This window comes from Prunus avium, chromosome 1 (assembly GCF_965620075.1).
Source record: "Prunus avium chromosome 1, drPruAviu1.hap1.1, whole genome shotgun sequence".
Lineage (NCBI taxonomy): Eukaryota > Viridiplantae > Streptophyta > Magnoliopsida > Rosales > Rosaceae > Prunus > Prunus avium.
The window spans coordinates 38548947-38563531 of NC_142284.1; the positions used below are offsets into that span (position 1 = coordinate 38548947).

At 46.1% G+C, this 14585-nt stretch overlaps 1 protein-coding gene and 1 pseudogene across 1 annotated transcript; both read right to left on the reverse strand.

Annotated features, from left to right (window-relative positions):
- Positions 1 to 1333: 1333 nt before the first annotated feature.
- Positions 1334 to 2269, reverse strand: LOC148297786 (uncharacterized protein At2g29880-like). Its single transcript, XM_088248298.1, has 2 exons — positions 1910 to 2269; positions 1334 to 1816 (listed from the first exon to the last, which is right to left on the reverse strand). The coding sequence occupies exons 1-2, from the start codon at positions 2267 to 2269 to the stop codon at positions 1334 to 1336; spliced, it is 843 nt and encodes a 280-aa protein (XP_088104424.1).
- A 600-nt stretch (positions 2270 to 2869) lies between these two features.
- On the reverse strand, positions 2870 to 12527 carry LOC148297787 (leucine-rich repeat extensin-like protein 2 pseudogene; annotated as a pseudogene).
- Between the last annotated feature and the right edge of the window lie 2058 nt (positions 12528 to 14585).

A 14585-nucleotide genomic window follows, 5' to 3' on the forward strand; every position in this document is an offset into this window, starting at 1 on the left:
AGAGTGTATCTTGTGGTACCTTGAGTCCATTCCTCCTTGATAAAGCATCATTTAACACTTTTGAATCATGAGCTGAACCTTCCCATCCACTGAGCACATATATGAACTCCAAATCAAAGTTACATGCTGCTAATACATTTTGTGATATCTTTCCATGACGATTACGATAGCTGCTTACATCACGTCCCTTCACCATGGTTGGAATATGTGTACCATCAATAGCTCCAATGCAATCCTGAAATGAATTAATAAGAAACTATAAGTAAAACATAGTCTTTGTTGGAATAATAACAATAATACTTATAACAATAAATTTCATCACCTTAAAGTAGGGGTAAAATCGTGTACTTTCTCTTATCTTAACTGGCACTGCAGATCGAGGTTTAGCCAACATCTCTGGTGCTAGTGTGTTCAATGCCTTCAAGACTTTGTTGAAGTTTTTGCTAGTAGCAAAATGTGATCGATCAAATGTTTTTCGAGTAAGACAATATCGAGAATTTTGACCTACAGTGAGTAAAAATGTAGCAAGCATTTCTTCAACACAAATAAATCTTGTATCTTGTAGGAGTGTTTTGTCTCTGATTATAGTGCATAATTTCCGAAACACATCTGGATACATTCTATAGACTTTTCGAAATTCTTCAGGATCTTCATGTAATATTTTATGTATATAATCATACCCACTTGTAGTAATTGGCCGTTGGATTAATGGACGCTCAATATACTCACTACGCATAATAACTATAAGCTCATGTAGCACTTGGACCACTGCTTCCATTGCCATTAGCAAATGCTTGATGGTTTCGTAAACTTCTTCGTCCATTTCTTCCTCGTTCATTTCTTCTCCCTCCATTTCCTCTTCCTCTGCTCTAGTATCTCCATGCATGTTTGATTGAGACATCATATGTGAACCACCTAAAATAAATTGGAAGCAATTACATTGTATAATATATAATGTGGTTGCCTCTGTTTAGTAAAGAATGCACTTGAAATTGCATGAGACACAACATTTCTTTAAATATGTTCCAACAGCTCAGAGATATCATATTTGATGCATATGAAACAAACTTTAAAACTTTAAATATGTTCTCAATAGAAAATTTGACCAAATTCCACAAATAAAGCCATAAACAAACTCCAAAAATTCAGATAAGTCGTGCTTAAGCATACTCCAAAATAAATAAATAACCAAGTTCCAAACCAAAGTCTATCGTCTCCCACATAACCTCATACATTATCCAATCTTTGCGATCCTGAGGTGACATTTTCCAGAACATATCTTTTTTTGCTTTAGTATTAAGCAACTCAACAACCTTGTAACGAACTTGACTATCTAAGTTTGGGATTTCCACGATAGCATCCCAGTAACCACTCTCTTTTCCCTTTTTTCCATAAGGCTATGGATTCCCCGAAAATTTGTGGCAATTGCATCAATGCTAAGAGAAACTCTTTCTAGAACATCAGCTCGAGTGTTGGTCTCAAAAGAGCTAGTGTTCCCCTCATACTCAGTTCTATTTCTTTTTTTCTGACCATTGCTTTCCAAGGGAAGCTCCACATTTGTGCCTTGAGTGGGTGATAGATCTTGGAATGTTGCAGCTTCAACTTCATTTGGTATGAATGCATGATTATCACAATCATAACTCAAGTCATCTATCCCCACACGTCTACTTTCTTCCACTCCTAATGTTCTTGCATCCGTATCATCTCCCAATGCAATTGAGTTTCTCCCAATGGCAGTTCCATTCCCAATTGCAATCCTCAAAAGTTCATAGTCAGCAAAAGTGTCTGTCTGAAAGTTGACATGGGCCGGGTGGGACTAACAAAGGGAAACAAAAATACATACAATTAATGCATACACATACAAAATAATAAATTATCATATAATATATTTTCGAAAATAGAAGCTCACCTTAATATAATCTTTCCACACTTCATCACTAGCGATGAACTTCTTTGTGATTGGATCCCACCCGAACCCAGAGCTATGACGCATAAACTCAGAAAAAATATTATCTCGTTGCTTAAACCATTTCAATTGGCTTAAGTATTGTGAATGATTCCTTTCACATCCAAGTTTTGCATTAAGAGCAGGAAGAATCTTTTTCTCAACTGTTTGCTTGCTTAGAATTCCATTACTATCGCGCCATCCACGATTGGCGGCATCAACCATGAGTTGTAGCAACTCATTGCTCTCTTCCAACGTCCACAATTTATAACCCCCATTAAATTTGCTCTTTCCTTTGTCATTTCCCCGTTGTGATTCTTCCATTGATAATTACTATATCACACGTACAAATCCTTATTAATTGTGTATATTTTCATAATAGCGTATTGGTAAAATGCATCCAATAATGCACCTTTTAAATTTTTATTTATCAAATCTGATCACATAGATAAGTAACATATTCTTATCAAAAGAAATAAATAGTACTCATCATCAATAATATTTCATAAACACTCACAAATCAATAAAAATGGTCAGATTACAAGAGTCTATATTCCACCAATTCTCCTAGCCCAATACGTGATCAAATTGAGAATATTATATGAAAAAATTATCTACCTAACGAATTATGGGTAAAGAAACAATACCTAAATAATAAATTAATGGGTTTAACATATATAGCCTTCACCACCTCAAGTTTTTCTTTTCACTTTGCAATACCAATGTGTGGTTTTGGCCTTGGAAACTCAAAATCCTTCGTTTTAGAACTACTTTCTTCCATCAAATGGTGGTTTTCTCTGTTTCCTTGAGTTCTTTTTGTCTGAATATACAGATTTGAGATTTTTGAACAAAGACGACTCCTTTTGGCCAAAAACATGTTTATTGGCTTGAAAAAAATGAACTTTATTCTCAGCTTCTGCTTCATCAAACCATTCTGTACTTTGATTTTGTAGTTCTATCTGAAAGTTTTTAAAATTGTGCATGAAAATCGATGATTTCGAAATGTAGGTTTATGAGGAAAAATAATACTATAATAGTGAAAAGAAAAACCTGAGGTGGTGGGCGAAAAATAATAATATAATATATTGTATACAAACATATAAGCATATGGATGCGACTAACAGAGGGAAGGAATAGAAAAAAGGCTTATTTACTGTAGCACCCCCTGAAACTTCGGTCAAATCTCACTTTACCCCCAAAGTTAAAATGGCCCACTTAACCCCCTTGACCGTGATTTCGTGTTCCACTTTACCCCCTGCCGTTATCTCCACTAAAAACTCTGTTAGTTTTGATGACGTAGCAAGGCTATTTTAGTCTTTTTATCACAAGTGATGATATGTCATGTGAATGGCCCACTTTTTTGTTTAAATTGAATTAAATAATAAATAACAATATAATGGAAAAATTAATAAATAAGTTTATCAAAAAAATAATAATAAATAAAAATCTTTCTTTTCTATGCTTTAAAAATTAAATTAAATTTAAATTTTTATAATTTAAATATATAATTAATTTATAATTTTTTTTTTAAAAAAAAACATCCTACCCAGATCTAATTCTCCCCAAAGAGAATCCAAGAACTGGTTGAAGCTCACATCGAACACCGTCAAGTTCTTGAGCATCCCAATCTCCTCCGGCAAGTAGGACTTGAACCAATTGTTCATCAGAATGATCTCGTTGAGGTTCGAAATGTTGCCCAGGCTCCACGGAACGCAGCTGTGGAACTTGTTGTTGGCGAGGACGATGACGGAGACCGGCGAGTTCCCGAAGTTATCCGGCAGATCGAACCTGAACCTGTTGTGGTTGATGAAAATGGCGTCCAAGTCCTTGTCGAACAGCTCCTTGGGCACAGTCCCTTCGAACTCATTGAACCTCAGATCCAAAAATTTCAGCTTTGGCAGCTGAAGAACAACCCGAGGAAACTTCCCAGCAAACCGATTGTTGCTGATATCGAGCTCAAAGAGCAGCTTGAACTTGTGAGGCACAGTCCCGCAGAAGCGATTGGAGTTCATGTGGAACAATGCGAGATCTGCAAGCTGCCCAAGAGTTGGATCTGGGCAAAATTTTATTTATTTAATTTAATTTAATTATTATTATTTTTTCGGTGAGAAAGGGGGGAAAACCCCAAACAAAACAAACAAAGCAGCAGCAGGTATCATGCGGGGTGTAGCGATCCCAAGGATATCATCAAGAAGGATATTTTCCTAGCGCTAAGTTATAACTCCAATTTGCAATAGCATCTGCAGCAAGCTTTAAGCCAAAGTACAAAGCCCAGATCTCAGCATCCAAGATCTGTCCTTCTCCAAGATTAACTGCAAATCCTCTGATCCAGTCTCCAGTACAGTCTCGGATCAAGCCACCAACCCCAATAGACCCAGAGGCTATTTTTCTAGTTCCATCTATATTTAGTTTGTATTGACCAGTTTCGGGAGGAATCCAAGTTAACATAACTTGCACTTTCAACTTTGGTTTTAAAGCCACAGCTCCATGCCACTCACGAACAGCAAGGAAAATAGGAGTTTTTGGAGTAGACGACCTCTCGAATTAAAGCATAGTGAAAAAAGATTTTTATTAATTAATTTTTCTATTATATATATACATTTTAATTAAACAAATAATTACATTATTTTATTATTTATTTAATTCAATTTAAACAAAAAAGTGGGTCATTCACATGACACGTCATCACTTGTTGTAAAAAAGACTAAAATAGCCCTGCCACGTCATCAAAATTGACAGAGTTATTAATGGAGATAACGGCAGGGGTAAAGTGGAACACGAAATCACGGTCAAGGGGGTTAAATGGGCCATTTTAACTTTGGGGGGTAAAGTGAGATTTGACCGAAGTTTCAGGGGGCGCTACAGTAAATAAGCCTAGAAAAAATATTCATTAACAGAGGGAAAGTAAAAAGTAACGACTAACCTGGAGGAAGATGACAAGATGGGAAACCAAAGTAGAGCTCTTTGAAGAAAACAGATGTCTGCATGCTGCTAGGGTTTAGGAGAGGTTTTGTTTCTATCTTCTCAGCTTCCCAATACAATATAAAGTCTTGTGTAAATTATCAAGACTTTTGGTATTAAGAATTAGCTTTAAAAGTATTGAAAAGTCATTTATTTAACAAAGTTTTTAAAAGTCATTAACATTTTGGATACTCAAAACTTTTAAATACTCTTTAAAACTCCCAATTGAATACAACTAAACTTTTAAAGACTATTTAAAAGTCACAATTGAATACTTCCAGACTTTTAAACTTGTTGACGCCAAAAAGTGGTTCTCTGACTTAGAGGGTCAACTTAGTAATTTTATACCTTTGGTATTCTCAATGCCTCGGTAGGAGCGTGATCTGCAATATGAGCAAACGCTCGGTAAGACCCAAGGCACCGGTGTGGTACTGGCCGAAGGCTCTCCGATGCTTAAGTAAGTTCGGGATTAGAAAGTTCAACTGACAGAGCAATAGGCTTGTATGCCGTAAGTTCTGATTACCTCTGTTTTGGGGTAGTTGGCCTCTTTTATAGGCCTTGGGAGGTGTGCACTTTGTTAATAATTTCGATGTGGGACTGTGGACGTCGCCTGGGAGCATGCCACGTGTCCCAGAAGAGTGGGTTGCCCTAATGGAGCGATCGGTAGGTAGGGTGCCGAGGGCGTCCCTGACCAGGCTCAATTTCCTCCACGTGTCTCGTTCTCATTGGCCGTTCATTTTGGGTATGTCTGCCGCGCAAATCTCACGGCCTGGAGTTCCGGGCCGAGGGGATGTGCGTTAACACGGGGTTTCCTGCTTTTGGGTGCGGTGCGGTTGTGCGCGGGCGTGCCAGCACGGTTTACCGTGCGTTGATGTTTCGATGAGTGTTGGATGGATGAATGGTGCGCCTGTTTGATCTGTCTTCCTAGTCAAACGATTGTAGCCGAGAGAGGAACTGGTCTCGGCTGTTAGGTTCACGGCCTGAACTACAAGGCCGTCGAGTGATGGTGTTGGTGGTGGATTTTGGGCTGTGCTCCGGCGCGCTGCTCAGGGAGCGACGGTCGTGTGATATATGGGGTGAGTGAACGAACAACAAGGATGGTGCTCCGGCGCCTTGAAAATCAAGGGTCGTATGATATATTGATGAATGGATTCTGCTTACAATCTAACACTACTCTTAGGAATGCAAGTAAAGATATTGAAAGTGCATTACAGGAAAAAATAAGTTGCTCCGTGGGAGGCTTGTTTTGGTGTTGAACCCTTTGAATGTAGCTCGAGTCTTGTATTTATAGGAAGAGTCCCTGGATGAGTAATCGAGGCTGAATTTACGCATAGTGGAGTCTGATTAGCGCAAGTGGGCAGTCCAATCGACATTTGGGATCGTGAAGTATGGTGGTGAGACTCCAGAAATCCCGGTGAATCTCGGCCGCCGCTCTTGATCGTGGGTTTTGAACCTCTAGCCGTGGAGACGCATTTATGGCCTGGATAGCTGGTGAACCAACATCTCAAGCTGTCAGAATTCTTGTGAGAATGTCCACGTCTAATCACTCTGATCTTCATTACCAAATCCTGACTTCAGTCACTTCCCACCTTTCCTCATGCATTAAATGCTACTTTGTGGCCAATGGGTTCGCTGCATTAAACAGGCACTACTTCATTAAATGAAGCCTGGGACCCTGCTGTCACGTGATGATTTGCCTTTAATGCCTTGGCCGCAATTTTGTTCGGCCTCGGCCTCGGCCTACGTTTAAGGCCGAGATGATTATGCCTTGGTATTTCTTCTTTTATTTTTAAGGAAGGCGAAACGCCCTGGGGAAACGCTGCGTTTCAGCCTCTGCGAACAAGTGCCAGGGCCGAGAGAAAGGGCTCCTTCGGCCAGCTCATAGCCGTGATTTATCAGGCACAAACATTGCCCCCACATCCCTGGATTCTTCGGCCTCGGCATGGGTAGGGGCCGAATGGATTCCAAGGGATGGACCCTTTGCATTCCTTTCTGAAGTGATTGACAACTGGGGCATTAAATGCGCAGGCCAGTCGGCGCATTCCGCGCATTTAATGCCTCAATCACGTCGCGCAGGCCATCATTGCCCAGGGCGTCGCGTCGCCTCGTCAAATGAAACGACGGTCACTGTCATAACTTCGCGTGCTCTGAGTGCGCTGTCAGGCCGTTTCATCTTTCGAGACCAAACCTCCATTTTGAACTCCAGTGCCAGTATAAAACCCAAACTCCTTCGCATTTTCCTTCACACTCCCAGGCTTTCTGAGTTCATTTTTCTTCGAAGGTTCATACTGTCCTTCCCCAGTTTCTTCAACCTCGTTCCCCAAACTTACAATTATTATCCAGCGAGTCTCCTTCTTGCTTCAATCGCTCTGGAACCCTTTTTTGACTCCTGGGCTTCGGCCTGGGCTTCGCCCTCCCTTATTACCAACTGTCCTAATGATCCTTATTGCAGCTTCCTCAAAACCAGGGAGCCAAACCTGCTGAGTCGTATGACTTGGCAATTTGGCCTGGTCCAGATGACTTGGCAGTTTGATGAGGGCGAGAAGATCTGGGATGATGACCTCGACGTGGCCGAATTTGTGCGGCTGAATACTCAGGTCACACCCATGGCCGGAGCGACGGCCTTCACCAAGGCTGAAGTGATGGTTTCTACCATAACCGGAATGACGACCGCTTACCGTGTCCGGAGTGATGGCCGCTATCACGGTCTGAACGACGGCCGCTGCCACTGCAGGAATGGGGACTGCTTACCACGGTTAGAATGGCAGTGGCCATCCGTGTCCGGAGTGACGGCCCATGCGCTTTCCACGGCCTGGAGTGAGGCCCTGGGTGTAGGCTGGCCGTGGATGATGACGACATAGGTGGCGAAGGTCCTGCCTCGGGGGGAAGCGTCTGATTATCTTGCAAAAGGACCGAGGAGCCGAAGCGCGTAGATTTAGGGTGTGATTTTTCTTATGTGTGTTTGTACTCGGCCAGGACCTGGCCGTCTTCTTGTAAACGCCCCTCCCTTTTCATCCTAAATGAATAAAATGAAGTATGATTTCTTTTAATTTGTCTTGGTTACATTGTATACTCCACTTTGTCATTTGCAAATCTCACAACCTTTCCGCGGTCGTCTCCCATAATGACGGGATATATTTCTTCAAATATTGGCCGTTGATCGGCAAGTTGTGCCGTTCCCCATCTCTATCTTTTAACTGAAATGCACCTCGGCCAAGAATTCGTTCGATGATGAACGGTCCTTCCCAGTTGGGCGAAAATTTGCCGAACCGAGGGTCCTTTGTCCCAACAGGAAGTACGGCTCGCCATACTAGGTTGCCTTCGGCGAAAGCCTTTTGCTTAACCCTTTTGTTGTAAGCCCTCGCCGTGATTTGCTTTTGCGCCTGCATCAGGTTATAGGCATCGAGTCTAGATTGCTCCAAATCTTCCAACTCCTGAGCCATGGCTTGTGCGTAACGCTCCTCCTCATGCCCAGGCTGCTCGGCCACACGAAGAGACCGAACCTTTAACTCCATCGGGACCTATTTGAGGAGTAAGGAGATGTGCCCGTCGCCGACCGCTTTGAGGTTCGGTAAGCCCAAAGAGCCTCGGGGAGTAAGTCGTGCCACGCCCTAGGTTTTTCCTCGATCATCTTCTCTAGGATGCCCTTGATTACTTTGTTACTTGCCTCGGCCTGTCCGTTAGATTGAGGGTAGTAAGGTGTTGAGTGGATCAATTTGATCCCCATCTTTTCAGTGTACTCCTGTGTCTCGGCCGATGCGAAAACCGGGCCGTTGTCGGCCGTGATAGTTTCTGGAATACCGAACCGATGAACGATATGATTGTCAAAGAATTTGATCACCTGTGCGCTGGATATTGACCGATAGGACTCGGCCTCGACCCATTTGGTGAAATAGTCGGTCGCCACTAAAATCCAAGCGTGTTGGTTGGATGCGGCCGGATGGATTTTTCCGATGATATCCACGGCCCACCCTCTGAATGGCCATGGTTTGGTAACCGGGTGGAAGGCTTCGGCCGGTACCATTTGTATGGGGCCGTAGATTTGACACTTGATACATCCCCTCGCATACTCTATGCAATCTTTCAAAACGGTCGGCCAGTAATAACCGTACCTCCGAACCAACCACCTCATCTTGACCCCAGACTGGTGAGCACCACAAATCCCCTCGTGAGACTCATTCATGATGACCTTGATGTCCTTGGCGCTGGGACATAGGAGTAACAAACCATCTGATCCCTTTAGGTACAGCTCATTCTAATAAATCAAATAACACCGAGCTTGGAACCGTGTAGTCCTTTCATGGCTGCCAGGGTGGTTACGTAAATACTTCACTATGGGGTAGCGCCAGTCGGCTTCGGCCGTGTCGATATCGTCGGTGATGTCGGCCGAAAACACTTGCGTTGTCATTCCTCGCTCGGTCAAGGCTGGCAAGGTACGCCTCTCGATTCTTATCACACGATCGTGGTCAGTGCTTGGGATGTTTACGCCAGACGCTACCTGGCCATCTCATTGGCCTCGCCGTTTTCGGCGCGCGGTATATGAACAAAGGAAATTCTAGAAAATCCATCGGCCGTGTTGAGGGCCGTCACATAATACACGGCCAAATTCTCACTCGTACATTGGTATTCCCCAGTTAACTGGTTAATCACCAGCTGAGAGTCGCCGTAGACCAAAACACGTGTTGCCTTCATTTCTTTTAAAATCTCGAGACCAATGATGAGTGCTTCGTACTCAGCTTGATTATTAGTGCATTTGAAATCGAGTTGGAAAGAGAACTGCCACTTCTGCCCTTGAGGAGATTCAATCACAACTCCGGCTCCTGACCTGGCCTCGGTGCTGGAACCGTCAAAGAACATGGTCCAAAAATTCTTTTCCATGCGGGCCATACCGATCTCGACCTCCAACTCCTCTTCTTGTCCCTGGGCCGAGTGATGAGCCAGAAAATCAGCCAAAGCCTGACCCTTGACCGATTTTTGAGCCACGTATTGAAAGGTAAATTCGGACAATGCCATCGTCCATTTCCCAATTCGGCCGCGGATGATCGGCCGGGTAAGCATATATTTGATGAGGTCGGTCTTAGAAATGATCTGAACAACCGAAGGAAGCATATAATGCCGCAACTTGGTGGCCGCGAAATAGAGGGCTAGGCATAGTTTTTCGATCGGCGAATAGTTCAATTCGGCCGTGTTGAGGGTGCGGCTCAGATAGTGCACTGCTTGTTCGCGCCCAGACTCGTTGTTCTGAGCCAGCAGACAGCCGATAGAACCCTCTGAAGCCGAAATGTAAAGCCTCAATGGTTTCCCCCTTTTCGGCGGCATCAGGACCGGCGGTTGGGACAAATATTTCTTGATGTCGTCGAGGGCCGCCTGATGCTCTGCTCCCCATACGAACCGCTCGGTGTCTTTGAGTTTGAGCAAGGGAGACAACGGCCGAATTTTTCCCGCCAGATTAGATATGAAGCGCCGTAAAAAGTTCACATTACCGAGGAAGGACTGCAGCTCCTTCTTAGTCCTCGGCGGAGGGGCCGCCATAATGGCCGTAGCCTTATTTTTATCGACCTCGATTCCTCGTTGGTGAACCAAGAAACCGAGGAAATTCCCGGCGGTGACACCAAAAGCACATTTCTTTGGGTTCATTTTTAGGCCGTGCGCTCGCATCCGGTCAAAAGCCTGTCGAAGATGTCCTACGTGGTCGGCTTTGGACGGGGACTTTACAACCACATCGTTGATGTAGACTTCAACGGTTCGGCGTATAAGGTCGTGGAAAATAAGGTTCATGGCTCTCTGATATGTTGCGCCGGCATTTTTCAGGCCGAATGGCATGACCACCCACTCATAGGTTCCGATTGCTCCTGGACACCTGAACGCCGTTTTATGAACATCTTCCTCGGCCACAAAAATCTGGTTGTAACCTGCATGGCCGTCCATGAAAGACAGGAGTTCGTGCTTTGCGGCTCCGTCCACCAGGAGATCTGACATAGGCATGGGATATTCGTCTTTGGGGGTCGCGAGATTCAGATTTCGGTAATCGGTGCAAACCCTCAAAGCCCCAGACCTCTTCAAAACTGGTACAATGTTGGCCAGCCATTCAACGTACCAGGCCGTTCCTATGAAGCCGGCTCTAAGGAGCCGTTCAATCTCCTCCTTGACCCTAAGCTGTACCTCGGTCGAGAAACGCCTTGCCGGCTGTTGGAAAGGCTTGAACCCCTCCTTGATTCTTAATTCATACTCGACCAAACTTCTTGGCAAACCAGGCATCTCATGATAATCCCAAGCAAAACAGTCCTTATATTCATGGAGCAAGCCGATAACCTCGGCCGCTAACTCAGGATCCAAAAGATGGCTTACAAAAAGAGGCCGTGGTTCGGCCTCGGTCCCTACATTAATTTCTAACAAAGGGTCCTGGACTTCAGGGTAGTCTTCCTCCATTTCGGCGGGCGCCGTTTCTAGGTCGTCCAACGTCAATGCGTCCGTTTCGTCCGCTTCATGGAGGAATTCGATCAGGTTGATTGGTGAATTTGGCCGTAAGGATTCCGCTGCCCAATGTTCCAGCAGACGCTCTACCAAATCCCTCACGGCCGCTGCCCCCTCTTCTTTAGTGGCCTTATCTATCATTTAAAGACTGGTGAGGTCGATCAACACTTCGCGCGCCGAATCCTGTCGGATATTCTCGGCGCCTAACTCCAGCACTTTCTGGGCCGTGGTTCTGGTTGGTCGGCCGTTTGCATCGTGGCCGGTGAGGACAACCCATCCAACATCGTCGTCGTAAATCTGAGCTTGCACGGCGTTGGCCTCGAATGGTTTTTTGTCGGCCGGGTGTATGGACACCTTTTGGCCGTCCCAGAAGAATAACAATTGGAAAAGGGAAGACGGTATACACCCAGATTGATGGATCCAATCACGGCCGAGTAACACGTTGTAGTCGACGCTTGATTCGACCACGTAGAAGGCCGCGACCCTCGTCTGATCGGCCACGGTAATCTTTATGGCCAATACGCCAATGATTTTTGACTTATCGCCGACAAAACTACTCATGACCACGTCGCTGGGGATGAAATCCTCCTTCGACTTGTCTAGCTTGCTCATTAAGGAATAGGGCAGGATGTTGACCGTCGCCCCACAATCAACGAAGACCTTGGATATGGGCACACCCTCTATGTGAGCCGAGATATACAACGGTTTCAAGTGCCGGTATTTGTTCGGCTCATCTCTTGGTATTACTTCGTTAAATGCTACGGCCAGCAATTCCTCCTTAGTTTTTGGCCTCTGATCAAATTGCTCCTCGTGGCACGTCATCCTCTAAACCGCTGGTCTGCCCTCCCGGGGCTGAAAACTCGAATGGCAGCACCAGGACCATGTTGATGTCGACTTCCTCCGGCTCCTGTGGGTTTCCCCTACCGGCTTCCTCTTCGGTCTCAGAGCCGTCGTTGGTGAGAGCCGTTTCCTCGACCATCCCGAGGATTCCTTCATATTCTTCATCGGAAATTCCCATTGTGGGGTCGTCCTCGCCCTCGTGTCCGAAGAGAGGATCTCTGAAACCCTCGTCCATAAGCCTCACGGCCCTCGGACTATCGGTTGTAGGCGCTCTGACCTCAGGGGGTTTTGAGGTTTCGACCTCCATTTCGAGGGTCCGTCTGGCCTCTGCCAACGCGTCCCTGGCTGCTAGGTAATCGTCTAGGCGGCTTACTCGGCCCTTTTCCTCAGTCGTCAAACCAAAGAACGTGTCCGTCGGTGTCACAGCAAAGTACCGGCGGAGATATTCCAAATCGCCCCTACTGAAGGGGATTTTAGCCTCTAATCCGCCGAGGTTGGGCTGGTAACTCTGTAGGCCTCTTGCCCTGGACTCCCTGTTTGCCTGGTATACGGCCTTAATGGCCGAGTCAGAACCGCTGGTGATGAGGAGCGCTTCTGCCTTTGTGTTCTTGAGGGCCAACTTCACGATTTCTAGGCTCTCAGGGGTCATACCGTACAAATCCACGGCCGAATGATCTTTATGGAATTCTCTGAGGAAGGATAGGCCGTTGGCCGAAAAAGGGGGATCCCTCCCATGGTAGATGTCGACGACCCCCTCGTCCGTTCCTTCCGTGACCGCGGCCTTTGGCTGGGCTGAATTGGTCAACGAACCACGGGGACTTCCGTCCTGCCTAGGGCGCCACGCCCTCAAAGGCTTGGTGCTGGCTGCTCTCACGGCCTGGGAGACAACCGGTTTGGATGACAACCCGTCAGCAGTTGCCACTTTCTTTTGGCGTTTGAAGCCCTCGACCTCGTTTGTCTGCATCCTGGCCTGCTGAACCTGCCTCTGCATTCTCCTCAGCTGGGTTTTTGTCAGTGGTTCGGCCCTGCCCCCAGGCCGTGCATGATACCAACGGTCATCCTTTATGACTGGTGGTTTGAACGTTTTTATCGATCTTGGGGCGGCCTCTTCTTCATGACTGGCCGAGGCGCCGGGGTTTTGTGGCCCTAGTCGGCTGAAAACAGCTCTGTTGGTCGGCTGTCGACCGTACTGACCACCGAATCTTCTCGCGGTCGTTCGAGATGGCTCGACGGCCTTCCTCTTGTTCTCCTGCGGCCCGGGCTGGCCGATCATACACTTGCATCGTTCGCAAAGGGCCGGCTCAAGTTCGGCCAAAGGCTCCTTTCCTTTTGTCGAACTGCGAACTCCTCTATCGTCGGCCGGGAGTTGGGCGTTGACCATGTTCACGACAGGTGGAGGGAACAGCTTGGAGTCGACCTGCATGGCCGCCTTCTCCGGAAACTGGAGCTTCTTCTCGTCTATCAATTTCTGGATAACGTCTCACAAGACAACGCAGTTGTTGGTGTTATGAGACCAAGAACTGTGGTACTGGCAAAACATTTTCCCTTTGAACTCTTCGGGCTTCGGAGTCTTATGGCCGAAGGACAACTTTACCTTCTTCTCGGCCACCAGCAGGTCAAAGATAGCTTCGACCCTCGTTAAATCAAAAGTGTACGCCTTCGTTTCCCGGGTCGCGAACTTGGCGTCGGGGATCTTTGTGCGGTTGTTGTTAGCTTTAACAAGCCCTCTGCAAACGAAGGGTTTGTCTATGCTGACTTCGGCCGAGCTCATCTCGACCTCATCGCCCTCGGCCTCTGCGGAGCCGTCTGCTTCGGCATAGCTGACGATGGGATTCCTATAGTAGGTTCCCTTTGAGGCCGTCTTCTTCTGCATCTCCTCTTTCAACAAGGATGCATATCTGTCCACCTTGTTGGTCAGGTCATGCATGTCCCGAAATTCGATCCCCTGGAATTTCTTCCGGTATTCGAATTCCAATCCTTCCTCGGCCATCTTGACGAACTCCCTCTCTGGTAGGTTCGTGCGGCACCAATTCCTACATGTCTTGAACCCCTGTAGGTAATCGCGAGGTGATTCGTCCGATGCTTGGCTCATTCTTGCCAACTCGGCGACCGTAATTTCTCGGTTGGTCTGGTAGAAATGCTCGTGGAACACCCTTTCCATATCAGACCAATCCCTTATTGAGTTCGGCGGAAGGTTTATAAACCATGAGAACGCCGCGCCGGTCAACGAATGAACAAAAAGTCGGAGTCTCTGAGCGTCTGAATCGGCCTCTCCCCACTGGGCCGTGAAACGGCCGATGTGTTCAATGGACGAGGTCTGCCCATCCCCAGAAAAAAGCATGAATTCTGGCAATCGATAGTTCCG

Bases quoted from the DNA above. Each gene is read 5' to 3' on its own strand.
- LOC148297786 (XM_088248298.1), bottom strand. From the start codon at position 2,269: ATGGAAGAATCACAACGGGGAAATGACAAAGGAAAGAGCAAATTTAAT. The intron at 1,817-1,909 runs GTGAGCTTCTAT...TCCCTTTGTTAG, and splicing joins TGTGGAAAGATTATATTAAG to TCCCACCCGGCCCATGTCAA.